A 19,223-nucleotide genomic window follows, 5' to 3' on the forward strand; every position below is an offset into this window, starting at 1 on the left:
GTGAGGAGGAGGAGGCTGAGGGGAGCCCTCATCCCTCTCTGCAGCTCCTGACAGGACATTGCAGAGAGGCTGGGGCTGGGCTCTGCTCCCAGGGGATCAGGGACAGGACAAGAGGGAACGGCTGGAAACTGCCCCAGGGGAGGGTCAGGCTGGGCAGGAGGAGAAAATGTTTCCCAGCAAGAGTGGTCCGAGAGTGGAAGAGGCTGCCCAGGGAGGGGGGAGTCCCCATCCCTGGGGGGGTTTCAGGGCCGTTGGGATGAGCTGTGGGGGATGTGGGGTAGGGGAGAACTTTGTCGAGTCGGGCTGAGGGTTGGACTCGCTGATCCCGAGGGGCTTTTCCAACCTGAAGGATTCAGGGATTCTGTGATATTCATAAAATTAATGCTAGAATATTATTTATCAAAACTGCAGACACACTAATGCTGACAACAGGCAGAATGAAGAGCAGCCGTCATGACAGGTACGAACAGAAATAAAACCAACAGCAGGAGCTGGTTTATTGCCTGGCAGATGAAGAGGCTGCTCAGCAGAGATGGCGGAGTTACGCTCTTCCTGCCGCAGCGTCCTGCCCAGCTCTGCTTTTTTAAAACCGAGCTTCTCCGATTTAACCCACCGACACACACAAAACCCTACGCTTTCTGAAACGCCGCTTCGCTCTCGAAACCCCCTTTTCCCTCCTCACGCATCGCAAGCCCAGGATTTCCATCAGCAGGCGACCGGGCGGCTGCATCCCTGAGACGTGCCCCCCCTGAAACCTTGGCAAATCCTGGGACATTTAAGGCGCGTTATTGCTGATGCTACGTCCTGAATTCTGATCAGTACAAAGTACAAGCCATTACTTTTTCCTGGCTCTTCTCGGCAGCAGAGCGGTGTCAGAGAGTGTAAATCATGGCATCTCTAGCAGGGAGCATGCAAGCACCACTGACATTTTCACAATTTAAATCATCTTGAGTAATAACCCTTTTAAGATGACTAATGTTACTGATTTTCCTGCATTAATAATAGTGCCAAATAGAACACAGAAGGGAAAAATCACCAGTGCACGAGGTCACATTTTAAAACTAAATGTGTAGGTATATTTAACTCTTTATGTAAAAGCCACTTTAACGGGAACATTTATACACCTGGAAGAGCATGGCAGAGCACAATTTAAAACTCGTGCCTGACTTTTTTTTCCCCTGCCAATTCTGAAAGATCTGGCCTGATTGCTCTCCAGATTTTTTTCCTGAGCACTTAAGTAGAACAAACGTAACTGATGGATGAAGATTCTTGCTGTTCTCATTCGCTGTTTCAGAAAGCACACAGTATAGTGATGGATAATTCAGGAATTTTTTAGGGTACCTGTATAACTACTGAACAACACAGGCAACTGGGGAAGGGTGTTACAGAGTGGAGCTGGTGCTTACCGAGTTCTGTTTTATGGTCTGATTACTGGAAGACTCAATGATTTTGACAGCACACATTGCTCGATCAGATCAGTTCCCTCCAAATAAAGTATCTTTTTAAGGCTAAAGCCATTTGAAAGAAGAAAAAAAAAATCCTGCTTGAGGAACGTAGGCAGCAGCCTACAACTGACAAAAAAATATTCCTGCTGAGGTGAGATTACAAAGAAAAAGATTGCTCATGCGTTAAAGAAACCTTCAGATACTTCACAAAATGGTGGCCTGACTGTTTCTCCTGCGGTTTAGACCCTCTCTATATTTTTTAGATCCCAGTTTTCCTGCCTTCAGGACGATCAGGGAAACAGAAGACACGAGCATGGCACAGGGGCTCAGAGCAGAGCCAGGCGGGGGGCACGGGCTCCGCGGTACCAGGAACTGAGAGTTTTACATTTAAAAAAAAAAAAAAAAAAGGGGACATGTTCTCCAAGCTTGGTCTGTTGGAACTGAGGGGGCTGTAGGAGTTAGAGAAGAAAACTCCCTCCCTCCCAGTGGAAGGGACATGGCCCAGGGAGCAGGCGCTGCCCCGGCCCGTGCCCGAGTCGCCCCAACTCCGGGGCCCTTGCCCTCGTCAGGATTTCCTCGGGCGTTACGTGGCTCCCACGAAGAGCAAGTCCCGAAGGGCAGCTCGTGCCCCGCGCGCCTGCACGCGGCCGGCAACGCGCCCTTACCTGCCAGAAGCAGAGGTGGCTGTCGGAGTTGGAGTAGGTGGCGAGGTACCGGCCGTCAGGGGCGAAAGCCACCGCCGTGATGGGTCCTTTGTGGCCGTGGATAGTCTGGTGAGAGGGGGAGAACAGGAACACAGAGGATTCACCACCCGTCACCACGCCGACACCAAACAGACTTTTAAGTAAACACAAAACACACACGTACGTCAACTTCTAGAAACCCTTTTTTTTTTTTTTTTTTTTTTTGAAAAGTGAGGGAGCCCATCACCGTCAGTAAAAATTACCTCCGTGGAAACGCCTCTTCCTTTTCCCCTACATTTCCTGTTCTCCTAGCACTGGTTTTCTGGCTGTCAGCGTGTCAATCAGCAGATCCCCCCGAGGAGCAGTGCACAGCTCCGCTGCAGAGGTGGTTCCCCTCGGTCGGGGAGGACAGGGGGCATGTGCTGCGCCCACACACCTGAAGAAGTGGCACAGAACCGAACTCCTGCCGTGTCCCAGGCAGGGCTCGTGCTCAGCACGGAGAACGCCCTTTCCTCCGCGCACTTGAAAGCCTCCAGACACTGTGAAACGTGAGAGCACGGCCTGAAACGTCCGATGGGGTGGGACTCGGGCACACGCCGCTCAGCCTCAAACGCCACGGCAATTTCTTTTAAGTGTTCTAATAGCTGCTTAGCCAATAAACCAGAATTAAATCATCGTATGAACATACTCCCTGCCAAATCCAGTTTTTAAACCAAAGTAATTTGTCAGGTGTACGAACATAAATATGTCTTTAACGGGAATTTAAAAACAAACGCCCTACTTCTGCTCCCCAGAGGAGGTTTTGAACGGGCTGCCTGGGCGCCTCCACGGCCGGCTGGGCAGCGGGCAGGGAATGACTCACAAGCCCCCTCCCCGCCTTTGCGAATGGTGCCCAATTGTGACCCCCTCCAGGGTGCTGGGTGTTTCCAGTTGGGTCCCTGGCACCAGCACGAGGCTGCTGGGGGCCGGGGCAGAGCTGGGCAGTCCCGTGGCTCCAGCACCCACCTCCCATGGCTGGGAACCACCGAGCTCGACGTTACTGCTCCTGCCTTGGCGTCACCGCGGCGAACTCGGCACAGAAACGGTGACGAGACAACCACAGCTCCGCTCCCAACGGCACAGGGACGTGGTCACGCTTTCGTAAAAACCTCCCCAAGAGGCAGAGGATGGAACTGTGTCCACGGGCACGTGGGGTCATCCCACCCCTCCGTGCACACAGGCCACTGTCTCACGGACAGAGTCCTCTGTGCTCCGACTAACAACCGAAATATCACCAGAACACGCCAGAGTGCCCTCTGCTCCGACTAACAACCGAAATATCACCAGAACACGCCAGAGTGCCCTCTGTTCCGACTAACAACCGAAATATCACCAGAACACGGCCCAAACAGGGGGAGTGGAAACGTCCCCACAAAGGAGGCAGAGCTGCCCCCACTGCGAGGGCATCCCTTCTGCCCCATCTCGATCCAGCTAGAAGCAACTGAAATCCTTTGGGCTACTGCCAGAATAATTAAAAGTTCAAACCTTATATTGTAGAGGAAGCGTAAGGGATTTTTCCCCAGAGCTAATACAACAACTGGAAGGGACTTTGTTTTCTCAGGTCAGAGCCAGAACTATTATTTGACACACGAACTTCTCGTGGCCGGGCAACACAGACACGCAGACACACACCACACAGTTGCGATGCGCTACTTTTGCCATCAAAAAAAATTTTCTGGATGACCTTTGACAATATTTACTGTTACATCCCCCGCTGCAGCACACCCCTCTCTGGGCAGTGTGACGGCGGCACCGGGCTCCTCGCAGGCAAGGCAGGGGATTGGTGCTCCACCACAGCCCGGCTCACCAGCCTTGAATACTTGGTTTTTACAATATCCAACAATACAGAGACTGGCTCTGAGGAAGGATTTCTGTGCAGAAGGGGCTGTTGGGCGTTGGAATGGGCTGCCCAGGGCAGGGGGGAGTCCCCGGGATCCCTGGAGGGGTTGAAGAGTCGGGCTGAGCCAGCGCTGAGGGATCTGGGGGAGTTGGGAACGGTCAGGGGGAGGGTCATGGTTGGGCTGGAGGAGCTGCAGGGGCTTTTCTGACCCAGAGGATTCTGTGATATAAACACGTATGTCGGAAACGCCACGAACAACTGCTCACTTATTCCATGGTCAGAGGCACCGTAAAGATCTTACTCGTTACCCGAGGTTACTGTTTAACGACTGCAAAACACGTGGGTGCTCTACACAAGGCAGACTCACCCGTGTCACATCATCTCCAGGGCTGGGGACAGAAGCACACACAAAGTCCCTCTTCAAAAATACACACGAGCAGCTCTTTCTGCACGAGGAGGCTCAGCGCCAGCTTTAAATCAGCAGGGGTTGGCTCTGCAAAAAGAGGCTGGGCAACATCCAGTGAACCCAATTCAGCTGCGAAAATGAAAGCAGCGCTCCTGCACCCGCCGCTGGGGCATGAAAAGACGAAGAGCTCGGAATGGTACCCTGCATCTGAAGTTAGCCTTAGATATTAAGAACCCATTAATATATTAATTTCTTGCTTGGAACTCCAACAGCACCCCAAACCTCTCCCTTTAATGTAATCACCGCAGCTTGGGATGAAAGTTTGAAAGGCCAATTAATTAGATGATCCGATGTTTAGACCCATCAAACTCTTTAGCACTTAACAAGCAAGTAATACTTGTCAATAAAATATGTTTTGGTAATACAAAGGTAGAAAAATCAATAGTACCAGCACACTTGTTGCTCTTTTTACTACTGAAAATGTGTTCCAATAAGGACGGTCCTTAAGGGAATTAATCTGCTTTGTTATTTAAAGGAAGTGCTTCTCTAATTGATGCTAATCCTTTCAAGCCAAGATTTATTTTTTGGTGCGCTATCCGAACGCCTGCTTCGCAATGCTCATCCTGTGCTCCCGAGGCCTCGGAGCAATCGTCACAAAAACCAAACGGATGCTGCCCACTCCAAAAATTCCACTCGCCCCCAGACCCTCGGGGCCGGGGGTTAATGGATCCCAGGGCTGAGGCTGTGGCAGAGCGTGTGCCGAGCTCTGGGGCTGCCTCTGTGGTGCTGTCTGCAGCTCTCCGGCTCCGGAGGGGTTCTGTCAGCACACAACGCAAAAATCTGGGCAATCCTGGTTTGGGAACAGGCGTCCTTCTGAGGGGCAGGCGGTGGGACGAAGCGCAGCTGCCTGCAGCTCCCCCCTGCCCAAGCAATTGTTTTTTAATGGGAGGATGCTCCTGGGAGACTATTTGACTTCTGCACCTGCCACCGTCGCTGTCCTGTAACACATGATATACTGAAGCTATGACAACCTAATTCTAAGTCCAATATTTGGTAAACTCTGCGCTGAACTGCAATATTCTGTTAAAGCTGACATAAAAAAAATAAACACTGTATCACCGCAGCAATTTTATTTTCATAAATATACCGAAATGCATACTTTAAATTGATAAAGTAACTTACGTGCTCTTATAGAGACACACTAATATTTTATCACCTTTATTATTTGGTATTTATCTCCCTGATCTCTAGGGGTACTTTTACTGAAGGGAAACAAAAAAAAAATTCCCTTCTTGAGAAAGCAGCGTGCACCCCGCACCCGCGGGAGCGCTGCCCCTCCAGTGCCACCGCGGGAGGGAGGGACAAAAGCAGAGGTTTGCCACAGCAAAGCGATACCCTCGAACCACCCGCCTGCTTTTAGCTTGGAGCGGCAGGAAAATACCAGCTCCGACTTCTGCACGGGATACAAATCATCCCTGGGCAAGGAACGTTTATTTGAAAATTAAGGAGGTGATTCTGCAGCTCCTTCATGGATCAGCGAGGAGTCACCGGCAATGACTTCACGGGCAATTGCGGCAGCCGAGCCGGGGTGATCTGCCACAGCAAACACCCAGAAGTGTTCTCAGATATAAACGCAACACGGCGCAAGACCGTAAATAAATCACAAACATAAAACTCATTATGCTAAAGGCAAAGTCTAACAACAGGCAGTTAACAACTGAAATGTTCAGCTGAAAATCACTGGTGATGATGGCGCCGCGGAAAAAACAAATGTACCTCTGCCTCTGCCTCCCCCTCCCAACTGAATGAAAGCAATGCAAGTTTAGAACAGATCTTAATAAACAGAGCTAGGTCTGACAGGTCAGTCATTCCTGGAGCAGTTCTGGGCTTATTTTAAGAATCGTATAGCAAATGACATAACCAGAAACAAGCCAAAAATAAAAAGCAGGTTAGTAGTGCTTTACCAACACGTATATACTTCTCTGAGGTCCCCTGGCAGCGGAACACGCTGAGTGATTCCATGTAACAGAAACAAAAGGTCGCTTTTATCTTTTTTTTTTAAATTAAAAATTAGAAGCTGGCTTTTAATGTAGGTACAAAACCCTACAGAACATTATATAGAGCCTGAACTGTGCCGAGGAATAAATATCAGCCCTCAAGATAAGAAGTGGCAGAGCCATGAAGTGAATATATAAAAATAAATATTTCTATGGCAAAGAGGAGCCGCGGCGGTGCCTGCCCGGGCGCTCTGAGCGCAGTCGCCAGGAGACGCGCAGCCCCTCGGCCAGGCTGCCACGGGCTGTGCCCAGCACCCATTTTTCTCTTTTTCTGTGGAGATTGGGAATCTCCTCTTTGTTCGCAGCAGCACTTGCCTGAAAAGGTACCTAAAATACTGCCTCGTTTTGTCTAAAGTAAATTCCTTCAAGATGGTCCCTCAGAGGTTTTTATGAACACTTAAAACAAATAAAATCCCTATGTTCTAAGCAATTTAGGGGAAATATCTAAAATGCTATTAACTCAAAGCAGTTTCAGTATCTTTCACAACCTAATTTCTACGGCAGTTCCAGTAATACTAACCATTGCAGTAAAAACTTCAGGACTGTACTGAGAAGGAGAGTATATTTACATCTTAAAATTCATTTTCTTCCTGTCCTTCAAGTGGCTCCTCAATAAAATCACGATAAAGTCAAAGCGCATGGATTACATTTTTTAACTGAAGAGAATGTACAACAACTTTTAACCTTACAGTAAGACCATTTTGCATCAGCCAGTACAATTACTCAGCACTCAAACGTGCGGTGCACGACCCGGCAGGCAGCGTTCAGAGGGAGCAGAAAGTGCCCTTGAATGGCCGCGTATAAAAACACATTTATCAGTGGAGCGGCAGGCCGGCTGTCAGTCAATATCTGCCTCTCATTTGTTAGGAGGTTCTCCTGCTGGGAGCCCCTCATTACAATTTGCTTTTACTTCCTGGGCAAATGACAACCAGAAAATGAAGCAGCTTCTTTCTCGACTGAACTTAATCCAGAAAAAAATGAGATGACAGCTGCAGCCACCCAAGTGTCGCGGGATGGTTTAAAACTGTCCCCAAATCCTACGGCGCCGGCCCCAAAGCACTTCATGAGGCCGCACAGACAGAGGTGAGAACCGGCCTTCCCCGGCACCGGCCACAACTCCAGATCTCTGGCAGCTCCCGGGCAAACTGTCACCTGCTGCAGAACTCCCCAGTGCTGCTTTTTCTTTCCACAGTTACCACTCACATCCTCTTCCAAGGGTCACGAGCATCAGCATCGACGTTATCAAAACAAGTGGAAATGTGGAAATTGCAGTCCTTGAATTTTAAAATTTCGGGACGACGTTTTCCTACGAGTCTAAGACTTCCAAGTAGTTTGTGTGTGATGGCTTACACTTAGTAATGAGACATCCTTGCAACTGAAGCTTTTCAATTTCGAGTCTCTTTTTTACCATCAAACAAGCATATATATTATGCAGATTGTGCATATTCCTCAATATCTTGCAATTAAAACCTGACTAAACAACGGTTGGGATGGGGGGAGAGGAGGAGGGCGAAGTGCTCTGGGCCCTGCGTTCAAAATGCATCTGGGCGTTCGGAAACCCTGTGAATAGTATCAGGGCCGCTTAATTCACATACCTGCTCTAAATTTTCGGAAAGTTCATTCATGATAATAGTAATAATACCTGGAGCATTATATGCCATTGTGCAGCCACAAAACTTTCAAGCAAATTAGTGATCAATAATTAGTCAACCATTGACAAAGCGTAAGAGACGGTATGTGCACAAACCTGTCCGGTTATGAGTTAAATATGTTAGGGATACAGATTTTCCTTGCTGGGTCTTAATTGTTTCAATTCCTTCTGACAAGTACTCTGATAGCGGGGTGAAAAGCTTTATCCTCGTCGCAGATTTTCCAAGTGCCCCTCTCCCTGCAGCTGAAAACCCATTTTGCAGCCGCTCGCCAACTCGCGCCGACGGATGCGAGAAGCAAAGCAGAAAGCAGCCGGGCACAAAGCCAGAGTTCAGGACCATGTTTTTCCCTATCAGAGAACAAACCCCTGAAAGCAAAAACGCATTCACCAAGGTCACGTCTAGATTGGAGAAATAGGTCAGTTAAAAAAAAAAAAAGTGTTAGCAACGTGATTTTAAACAGTTCCGTACATCTACAGAGCGAGAGCCGGGTGTAAGTTGGCCACGGGCAACCCTAGAGGGAGAATCCCAGACCTGACCATCACCATTTCATGCCCACTACTGCTCTCTTTATACTTAAAATATGGAATAGAAATTTTGAAAGTTATGAAATGTGAGTTAACATTAGACCTAAATTTTGGTTTTAAAAGGTATTTGCATACACTCTGGTTTCAGTTTTTCTTTCAAGGAAGCGATAGACTTTTAGGAAAAGGAGTTCTTACATGCCAAGGTGACTGACAACAATTTATCTGGCTAAACGCTGTCAAATCTGCACAGTGTAATCCAGGGATTCTCTCTTTAACAAGAACAGCATTTCTGAGAAATGAGTTCCTATGAAAGTTATAAGAACAATGAGAAAAAAAAAAAAATCCTTATTTGCCTTCCCAGCTGGATGGACAGCTCCAGAAAACTGCTTCAGCAGCGTCTGAAGGAAAAAAGCTTTTTACAGAGGGGGGAAAAAAAAAGAGTTGAGGCCACGTTTTGTGTAGGAAGTAGAGTCTGAATCAGAAGTAACAGCTACATTAGATATCATTTTAAATACATGGAAGCCCAGTTTCCTTCACAGACCTCAGGATAAACTCTGTATACCTACTTTTCTGTCGGTGCTCCTAACTCAGTGCTGTAATAAATCTGTAACTCAGCAGGGGGGCTGTGGCCTCCAAGGTCGGTCAGGAAGTTTAATATCTTTTTCCAGTCTATTTGACTTTCTTATACGGAACTGTACCACTTCAAAAAAGGAAGAAACCCTTACTGGCATGGATTACTCTGTCGGTTCTCCGCTTTGGAAGCTGACAGCTGAGGCCCGAGAGTTAAATAGAAAGCTGTAGCTGAATCAATTTTTAATTTAATTTTTACTAACTTTGGTTATTCAAGGGCTTCCCTTCCCTTCCCTTCCCTTCCCTTCCCTTCCCTTCCCTGGATTGTGGCCTAAGGAATTAAGGGGTTACACTCAGTAATTATCTTTTATCTGCAATTTGAGGATGTGTGTTTCAACTAACAGGTTTTCCTGCCTCATCTGAGCATGTCAGTGTGACTGTGTCAGTCAACACACCTACAGGTTACACATTATGGGATGGCTGGCTTTCTTTTTCTACCTTTAATACAGTCTATGGGAGAACAGCATCTTTTATTCAGTAATCAAAGTTAACTAAAACAAGCCATCTGACAGGAGGAGAAAATGTTTCCCAGCAAGAGTGGTCCGAGAGTGGAAGAGGCTGCCCGGGGAGGGGGGAGTCCCCATCCCTGGGGGGGTTTCAGGGCCGTTGGGATGAGCTGTGGGGGATGTGGGGTAGGGGAGAACTTTGTAGAGTCGGGCTGAGGGTTGGACTCGCTGATCCCGAGGGGCTTTTCCAACCTGAAGGATTCGGGGACATCAGTGACTATTCATTCCAAATATAGTATGAAATCATTTTCTTCCTTATATAAGAATAAAAATTTGCAGAGGCATCTAGGTACAGAAATAAAATCCTACTATGGGCAATTCAATTACTGCTGCGACTGCCAATGCTCCGATTTTAAATCTGCAGTCAGCCAAACAAAGTACCCGGGACCAAACAGCATCGATTCCAGGCAGTGTTTAAAAGCTTTGAAATAAATGGAGCCAAACTCAGGCTTCTCCTCACTCTGAGAGTGAAACAACAGAGCCTTTAGGTAGGGCAGCTGGTACCTGCATCATCCCTCACCCTCAGCTTCCTCCCGGGGAGCGCCCGGCGCAGTCCTACGGCTGTGCAGCGGGTTTACACCGAGCTCAGCCCGTTTCAATAGCAGTTACAAGTTTCTCTCTAAATATCTACACTGAAACCCAAGATCTAATCAATGAAAACAGAATATTTTATGGCTTTCTGGGCTACCCTGCGTGCACTCTACCGAGCCATCCTCTAGTCACAGGGGACACAGACCGGACTGCATGACCCAGCTGGTGTCCAGGCCCCAGGAACCCCTCGGGGTACACACAACAGCAATGACAGCGGCCTCGGCAGGTTTCTTTACAGCAAACAAAGTTTTCATAAATTACAAATCAAACACACAGTGGTATATACAACCCCCTGCTGCCTACAGCTCAGTGCTGGGGAAGAGTTTCTGGGTTTGGAGAGGAAGAGTGGAGCCCCCAGCCAAGAGGAACGCAGGGACAGGCAGGCAGAGTACCCAGGCTGAAGGCAACAGCCAAACAGCCCCTACAAAACGAGAACACCACTGGAGGTACACTGGTGCTTTCCCATAAACTCCATGGGTTGGTTCCATCGGAGCCCCCTTGGTGAGGAGAAGAGATGGATTTCCTGAAAGAGGCTCCACCTCTTGTCCTGGCAAGGGGCCCAAAGACATCTGGAGCAGCGGGCAGCGTTAGTGCTCACGCCTAACTACAGCTTGGACTAGTGACTCGGGCAGAGCCAGTCTCTACATACCCAAACACATTTCTAAATGAAAAGGAAAATTATCAAATAGCTTGTATGCATGAATTAATTGGGGGATTTTGGACCGGACTCTGTTACCCAGCAAGACATAACTCTGAACAGAGATAATCACACAGATTAATAGTACTCGACACTCCGACGAGCAAATTACAATTAAGCAACTTTCAGATGTTAATATTCTCCCATCATTTCAAAGTCAACCACAATCTTGTATCCTAAAATCTGGTTACCTGAGATACATCTCTACAGTCTGATGACACTGATTTAACGTTCCGTTTGAAAAAAAGTAGCAGAGTATCATTCTTCTTCTGTATTACCACACCTCTAAATACAGGAATTTCAATGTTGATGATAATTTACAATTTGTTGTGGATTTAACGTGAACCTTTAACTGCATCCACCCTGCTGAGACTGCTTCTAGCCTAGCAAAAATGACTATGCATTTTCCCCCTCCCCATATTCTTAATAAATATAGTTTTTTAAAAATAAAAAAGAAAGAAAGAAAGACAGACAGACGTCTCCTGGGTCGTGACTTTGCAGAGTATGTAAGTCCCTTCAGGAAAACTGTCAGTCTGTAAAATGAATGGCGAAGGTTTGGGCTGGGAAGCGGCGGCCAGGCGCGGCGGCGGCAGGAGCGCGCGGCGCCGTGGCACCGTTATCCTCGGATAATCACTCCCCTCGAGGATTAGCAGCACACAGATGAACCCTGTGCCACACAGCACACTCGGGGTGTCATTAGCTCACGATAACCCCGCTCCCTGCCATCTCCTATTCCTTAATTGGAGGTTACAAAGGTTACAGCAGGACTAAAAGAACTTGGGTGAAGAGAACTTGGAATGAGCGATACCGTAATCAGTTCTAAACCGGGGGCTGCACGGGCGCCATCAACGACGGCGTAGGCGGGAGACCACGGGCATGCATTATGTTTTCAATTAATGAGCTAAAGCTTCAGAATGAAGAAAACTAGACACACACTAGGCCTTAATTTCCCTTAACAAATTCCAACTTTTTCAAAGTAGCATTTTCCCTAATTCAAATCACATGTATAACTACTGAAAAAAAACAAACCACCAAACAAAAAGGATTTTAGGATACCAGCTCACCTCGAGTGCAACCCACGCAGAAGAAACACCTCCAGGGTGCCTCGGCACAGGCACCCTGAGCCACGTACACGTTTGAGAAACCTCACTGTGACGGCAAAATTACGAATCGTGCTTCTCAGTTTAAGGGTTTTATTTTTGGTTCCAAACTGCCAGGCTGAGCCGAAGCGGCGCGTTCGGCGCGGGGGTTTAACGGCGTGGCCACGGCTCTGCTTTGTAAACAAAGGCCACATTTGCAGATGGAGCAGCCACAGATCCGCTGCACTCAGAACTGTTTTCCAATTCACTGTGAAACATCAATTATCTTTATCAAATAACAGTATCTCATCTCAGTCCATTATCAAGATGGAGTCTTATTTTAGCCGGACTGCGGCCCTATCTGTATATCAAGGCCGGCCGCAGTGCCAGAGTGAGTGAAAGGCTGTGAAATAATCAATAATCATCATCAAATTGTGGTCGACAGGTTGCGAGGATGGAAGTTTTTGATGAAACCTCAACCTTTTTTTGTGCAGCTGATAAAGCTTAACCTTTGCAATACCTGATAACTGGGGCTCAGGTAAAGGCAGCTCTGCAAACCCCTAAAAGCTCCACCTGCTCAAAACCTTCGTGCCGACCAACATCCCTCCGGTGCCGGGCAAGTTGGTGGACACAGAACCACCACAAACCTGCTTTGGGGATTTTTACACCCACATCTTTGTCTTCCAAGCCGGGAGAACCATGCTCGGTCCTCAAGCTGCCCCAGAAAAAGGTCAGGCGAAAAAGGACAACCTGTGCAGAACAACAAACAGGAACAAGAGAAAAATCGCCAGCGAGTATTTGTCTATTTAAACGGAGGCAGCTTTGTGTTGTCCAGAATAAAAGCGGGATGAGATCACACAGATAATGGAAAGAAAAAAAAAAAGCATAAAAACATACGTGCATTAGGCTAATCACATAGCAGCCTTTCTGTTGAAGTTGTTATTCTTATGCAGCCCCTTTCTTATGATAATTTATTTTCAAAATAGAATTAAGGCACAGAATACGGTTGTAAACATTTTGTACCAGGCGTTCATTTTTGAGCATAGGATGAGTAATCTGCAACCTGAACATAACCACCCTGTGAGGAAGGGAGTGGTGATTCAGCCATACGGTGTTGCTTTTCTGTCCATCAGTTTCTCTAGAAACAGAAATTTGAGGACGTTTGTCCCAAGTCACATGCACAAACAGAATGGACATTTCTAATTTTCTGGGCTGGGATGGTGCAGAGGACGGAAACAGAAAGGGCCCCAGACAAACCACCCAGGAGCACAAAGTCCCCGCTGGGTTTCTATACCCACTGCCTTAAACCCGGACACACAACCACCCCCTGAGCAGCTCTCCCAGCACTCAGGACAACTGTGGAGGTTTACTGGTGGTCTGAGTGGGCAAGTAACAGGAAAACTGTCGTCATTTTGATCAGACTTCATTAAAATTCAACAAATTCTGGGGGATCTGGCAATACCTTTCTGTTGCTGATCAAAATTCTGTGGGATCTGGCAACCCCTTTCAGCACCATCACTGAAAAATTGGGTCACAAACCTCCAGGCCACCACGAGCTTCGCCGTGGGACGGGCCAGGCCCCACGTGCCGTACCCAGGAGCGAGTCCCAGCGGCTCCCCGGGGAAATTCAGCCGGAGGAGCCGCCGAGCCGAGCCTGCGGTGACCGGCGGTGGGACGTGGGGCAGGAACAGGCCCTCCCTGAGCTCTCACCCCGAGGGGTCTCCGCGGGTCCCAGCCACGCCAACAGCCTGTTTTCTGCTCGAGGAAGAGACCCTGTCTGCCTGCACAAAGCTGCAGCTCAGCTCAGAAACAGTCATGTGGTCTCAGCAGATAGAAAATAAATAAATTACCTCTTGGGCCTTAACTTCTCTGGCTTATCAGGCCGTGAACACTCATGTAAAACTGATAATCCAGTCAGAATACAGTTGCATTTCGATGCAGGAAGTTACTGTTAAAAACATCGCTGTGGTGCCTTTCCTACACCAAACCCCTGTGAGGTGGTTCAGCCCATTGCAAGATCTCGGTTTCAACCTCTCAGAGACACACGAAGACACTGGAGGACTTAAATGGCAATTAATGTCCGTTTCCTGGCAAAACCACAGCTTACAGGCAAGACTAAAGACTTATTCACACCCATTACCAGGTATTTTCAGAACCGTGGTTAAAACTGCTGAATTCTCTCTTCAGACAGAAGAATAAACTACAACAGAATCCAATATTTTTCCAACTAAAAGAACTTGACAAGCGAGATGTGCACTGATAATCGTAGCCAAATGTAGGAGCTCTGAATGAAGCAGCTGAAGAGCTCACAGCTCCTTAACACGAGCTCCCACCGATCCTCAGGAAAACAAGGATGTCGTAGGGAAAGGAAGAGAGCTCATGGTATTAGATGGACCTTAAAGAGCAAAGAGAAAGGCCTGAATAATTATAGGCTCACCCACCTGATGCCAAGCGCCCCCAGGAAAGGTATGGTTCACATGAAACTGATACCAAAGGCATGTTTACATAAATATAGATGTTGTCAATAATGTAGTTTTCTAGAAAAGAGGTTGTGTCAAGCAAGCTTACTGAAATGTAAGGTTTTGATGATAAAAGTCAAGTTTTTGATGATGAAAGTCCAAACCCTCGTGCGGCGAGCCCTCTGAAAGGGGTTTGGTGCAGTCTGACACATTCCTGGGAGAAAGGAAAATGATACGTAACGAACGGGTTGGCTGTTAGATGGATTAAATCTTGGTTAATCGATGTGGTTTGGAATGCGGCTGTAAACAGAAAAACTGCTGAATTTGTGCATTTCTCCCGGGGTCCCAGAAGGGCCGGACTTAACCTAAAAGCCACACAAAAGCTGCTGCTCAGAGTGAAGAACACCGAAAGCGTTTGGGGAGGAAAAACCAGGGCGGCACAATCCCTGAGAGCACCCTGGGCCCACGAACGCCCTCCAGCCCCGAGGGGCCTCATCTCGGCGGTTTGTCGAGTACGACGGTGGGACTTCAACCGAGCCTACAGCGCTCACGTGTAGAAATTAATTAAATTAACAGCTCCTTAGGCAAATTAACCTTAGTTGAAGGTAAAACAAGACCTACTGGGCTTTAGCTTCAACCTCTGACAAGTTAAACTAGAAACAAAATATAGCTTTAATAATGAAAATAATTAACTGAAATACTGACGATTTGGGGGATTTTCCACTACTGGAAAATTTCAGACCAAGACGGGATGATCTTCTGAGGCCACGCACTGCCCGGTGCTGCTGGATTCCAGCACCCGGCCCCAGGCCGGGGGTCCGAGGTGACGATCCCTCCTCACTCCCCCTCCCCTCGGCCCACAAGCCGCCAGTCATCTGCTCCCTCCATTTACAATTTTGCTTTCCTGAGAGAGACATCACCCGTGATGAATACACGCTGAACTGCTAAATGCTGCTCTGGAGACCGCCGATGTCACGCTGATGGATGTGGCACCAGCCACTATTAAAAAAAATAAAAAAATCTGCTCTTACAGGGAACTGGGGTCTTCCGTAGGTGCGGAGGGGGCTTGGCACCTCCCGGAGGGCTGCTCTGCACGCCGCCGGGCTGGGAAATCCTCTTCCCACCTCTCTCGGCATGCCGGGGCTTGGAAGGACTTACAAATAGTCTGGTCACAAAGCCACTACTCCTCCAGCAACGGAAAACGCCAAATACATTCAACAGCAAATATTGTATGGAAATATTCCAAGGTTTAGCTACTATTTTAAATAACTCTCATTTGAACTTCAGAACAGAGTTCCTAGCGCAGTTTAATACTAGAAATTGTTTACTGGGGAAAAATATGTGAAAATTATGAATGTTTATGAAAAAACAAAGAAAACCCTCCACAGAGGCAGTTCATACTAAAAATTTCAAGTGCTGCGTAAAATTGTATTAGTGTGAGAGACAAAGCTGTTGCAGAGGAATCCTACCTGTATGCTCCTTCAAGATATGGCTATTTAATAGGAAACGTGATTTAACTGATTTGAAAAAAACACCCTAAAGTGTTTGATATTTCTATTTGTCATAATTATTCTGGAACTTATTATCAAAGCATCTTAAAATTTTAGATGCGATCTTTACATTTTATGTTGATTCTCTTTTCATAACAGCTTTTTTGTGTTGGGTTCTTTCGGAGATTTTTTTTTTTTTAAAAAAAACCCCAACACGAATTCTTTGGATTATCCCAACATTTCAAAAGCTGCCCTGCGAGGGCCTCCCATAACCCTTCCCTGCCGCTGGCAGTGACAAAGCCCGGGCAGCGGAGCTCCCTTGCCCGCTGCCGCCGAGCGCAGGCCCCCGCTGCCCTGCGGGTACCCAGCCAGCCCACAACCATCTCCACCATCACAAAACGCCCCCCCCGGGGCAGCCCCGTTGGCTTCCAGAGCCGCGCAGCACCACGATCGTATGTTTTATTATGAGTGTCATGGAGACGGTGTGAAAAATCCAGCGGCATCGGCAGCGCGCGGCAATGGGTCAATACCGTTCACCGAGACATTGTGCGGATAATCAACAACAAGGCCCCGGGTTCTGGCTGCTGCAAACAGCTGAAGGGCAAATCAATACCACCCTGGGAAGGACACTGCCCGCCCCGCTCCCCACAATCCTCCGCTGCCGCCGCAGGAAAGCGCCCGCGCGCCCAAATGAATTCCAGCTCCGCTCCTGTCTGACGCTCGGCGCTGGGAATACTCAGGAACGTTTGGAAAATGCTTAGTAAATAATTGAACAGAAAAGAGAAAGAGAGAGAGGGAGAACCTAATCTCTGTATTAAATTATGGAAAAAAATTAGATAAAGAATGCCTTTGGAATGCTCGTGATATCATACAAAGGGGCTGCAGTTTTCATCCCGATTTAATGTTTTAAAAATAAACTCCAATCCAACCCTCCTGAAATGAGTAAGCTATTTCCTCGAAAGCAAGCTTAAATGTAGAACATTTAAAAAATATATATTATAACGGATAATCTACCTTTTAAAACATCAGGTGGAATTCACACGTTAACACACGTATCTGCACAACAGCCATAACGCAAACCACACGCAAAATTCTGAAATGCAGATAACTGGCTGCGAGGCAACACGGTAGCATTAATAATTGACACCTTGTTAAATAAGTGATCCTAATATAGTAAATTTTACTGGGGAAAAAACCTGTCATAACTAAATGTTGATTTATTATTTGTTAAAAGAGGTGATTCTTGGCATCCATCATTCTATTAATCACTAGGTGCGATTTCTCAGTCAGGACGTACAACCACCTTTCTGGAAAACAAAATAAGCGTGCTGCAAGGAAAAAGAACCAATACAAAATGGTTTTGTTTCCTATTATTTTAGATAAAACACCTCTTTTTTTTTTTTTCAAGCAGATCATAAAATTCCTGTCATTAGCCCCCGATCTCACCTGTAGTGTAAAAACAAAGTAACCGCACTTAGAGCGCATATTCAGGCGGGCACTTTGCTCTACCGCTGGTAATTACTATGAATTTTTCTACCAACCATAAACCGTGTTAAATCTGTTCCGTAATTTCAGCAACACAAAACCCCACGCTGCTCAGATCCTGCCACCAACTGCACTTAAAAGGGATTTTTTTTTTTTTTTTTGGCATTGGCTGCGTGATACGAAGAACTAACGTTTTAAGCTTTATTTTCATCAGCGTGTTAGTATGCACAGAGCTAAGTTACCAGATTATAGCGTCATGAATTATTCAACGCAAACGTCACAAAATCAAAAGCAACTGCAAGCAAAGAAATCGGCTGTCTTTTATGAGCATTTCTGATATTTTTTTCAGAGCAACGCGGCTTCGGCGCACCGAGGCGGCCGGTGCCGGCACTGAGCCAGCGGGCAGGTCTTAGAGCAACCGCTGCCTTGCCTTGGGGATGAGGAGCCTGCCTGCCCCCCCGCCTGCCCCCCACCTGCCCCGGGGGATCCCCGCAGCTCAAACACCCCCTCCCCAAACAGGGCTCGCCTGAGCTTGCTCTCTGGAGCTCCGAACCGAGAGACCTTGCCCCAAAAAGCCGGTTTCCAGTTTGAAGCACCCGGGCAGAGATGCTGCACAGGGCAGGGAGGGAGGGCAAGATGTTCCATGCGGGGAAAAAGGAAGCAGAAGCCCCTCTGCCTCCCCAGGAGGGCTGGTCTACCTGTGCGTGTCACCCCAAGGGAGGGGAGTGCGGTGGGGCAGGCAGGGGTGCCCTCCTCAACAGTCTGAGGGCAGCCGGGGCACGGTCCCCTGCTGCACAGTGAGCCCAGAACGCTGCCCACCCCAGCTGGGGAGAGGTAAGAGGGGAACTGGGGGTGAGCTTGGAGGCACCCACTGCTGTCTCAGCTTTCTGAGAAATGTGAAGAATGTTTTCTAGTGAGAATATACTGAACCCTGGTTCGTACTTGCATGATGTACCCCCCAGGTTCAGTGGGGCTGTGAGACCACGCTCCTCGGCTGAGAAGGGTGCTGCCTGCCTACACCACCTTTTGCCATAAGCCAGGGTTTTAATTTCGGCTGCAGTGCTTTAATTGACGGAGAACTTTTAGTCCTGACTGCTCTTCATACCCGGGATGGCAGTTCAGAGTGGTTTTGGTGCAAAAGAAAAGAAAAACTGGAAGATGTAGGTCTCCCCGTGAGTTCCTGGGGGTTCGGTGAGCCCAGACCCACACCCTGCGCCAAGGGTCGGCCTTGGCAGCGATAACCAACCACCAAAACCCGCCCCAGGAGCGAGGGGCAAAGCTGGAGGGAGAAGAGGAGGTTCTGCCTCACAGGAACACCCACGGGCACAACAGGGAGGCGGCAGAAGTGTCAGCTTTGACATGCAGTTTCATCTGGCAAAATAATACTCAGATAAAAAGCCTTTCAAAGTTCTGCTTTGGTGTGGATTCACAGAAGGAGAGAAAAAGAAAGATCTGCGGCAGCTCAGCACAGAGGCTGGAATAAACACTGAAGTCAGCCTGTGCACAGCCCGGAACATAAATGAGTATTTTGCCTAAGGAGGATTATGAAAAATGGAGAGTATGTTACAGAAAAGGGTTTTTCAGAGTCCTCTGCTCTTCACCTTTCAAAGCAAAGGCTGAAAGTGAGCGTTGAGGCTGCC

The 19,223-nt window shown here is 47.9% G+C and overlaps 1 protein-coding gene across 3 annotated transcripts in view; it reads right to left on the reverse strand.

The window, feature by feature from the left end:
• Window positions 1–19,223, reverse strand: part of WDR7 (WD repeat domain 7) — a 116,570-nt gene that overhangs the window by 2,583 nt on the left and 94,764 nt on the right. For all 3 annotated transcript variants that reach the window (XM_026865343.1, XM_026865342.1, XM_026865341.1), the window contains one exon: window positions 2,111–2,215. In XM_026865343.1, the coding sequence (XP_026721144.1) occupies window positions 2,111–2,215 (105 nt within the window). The remainder of the gene's footprint in view (window positions 1–2,110; window positions 2,216–19,223) is intronic.

This window comes from Athene cunicularia (assembly GCF_003259725.1).
Source record: "Athene cunicularia isolate RWA chromosome Z unlocalized genomic scaffold, athCun1 chrZ_part1, whole genome shotgun sequence".
In the NCBI taxonomy this organism is placed as follows: Eukaryota; Metazoa; Chordata; class Aves; order Strigiformes; family Strigidae; genus Athene; species Athene cunicularia.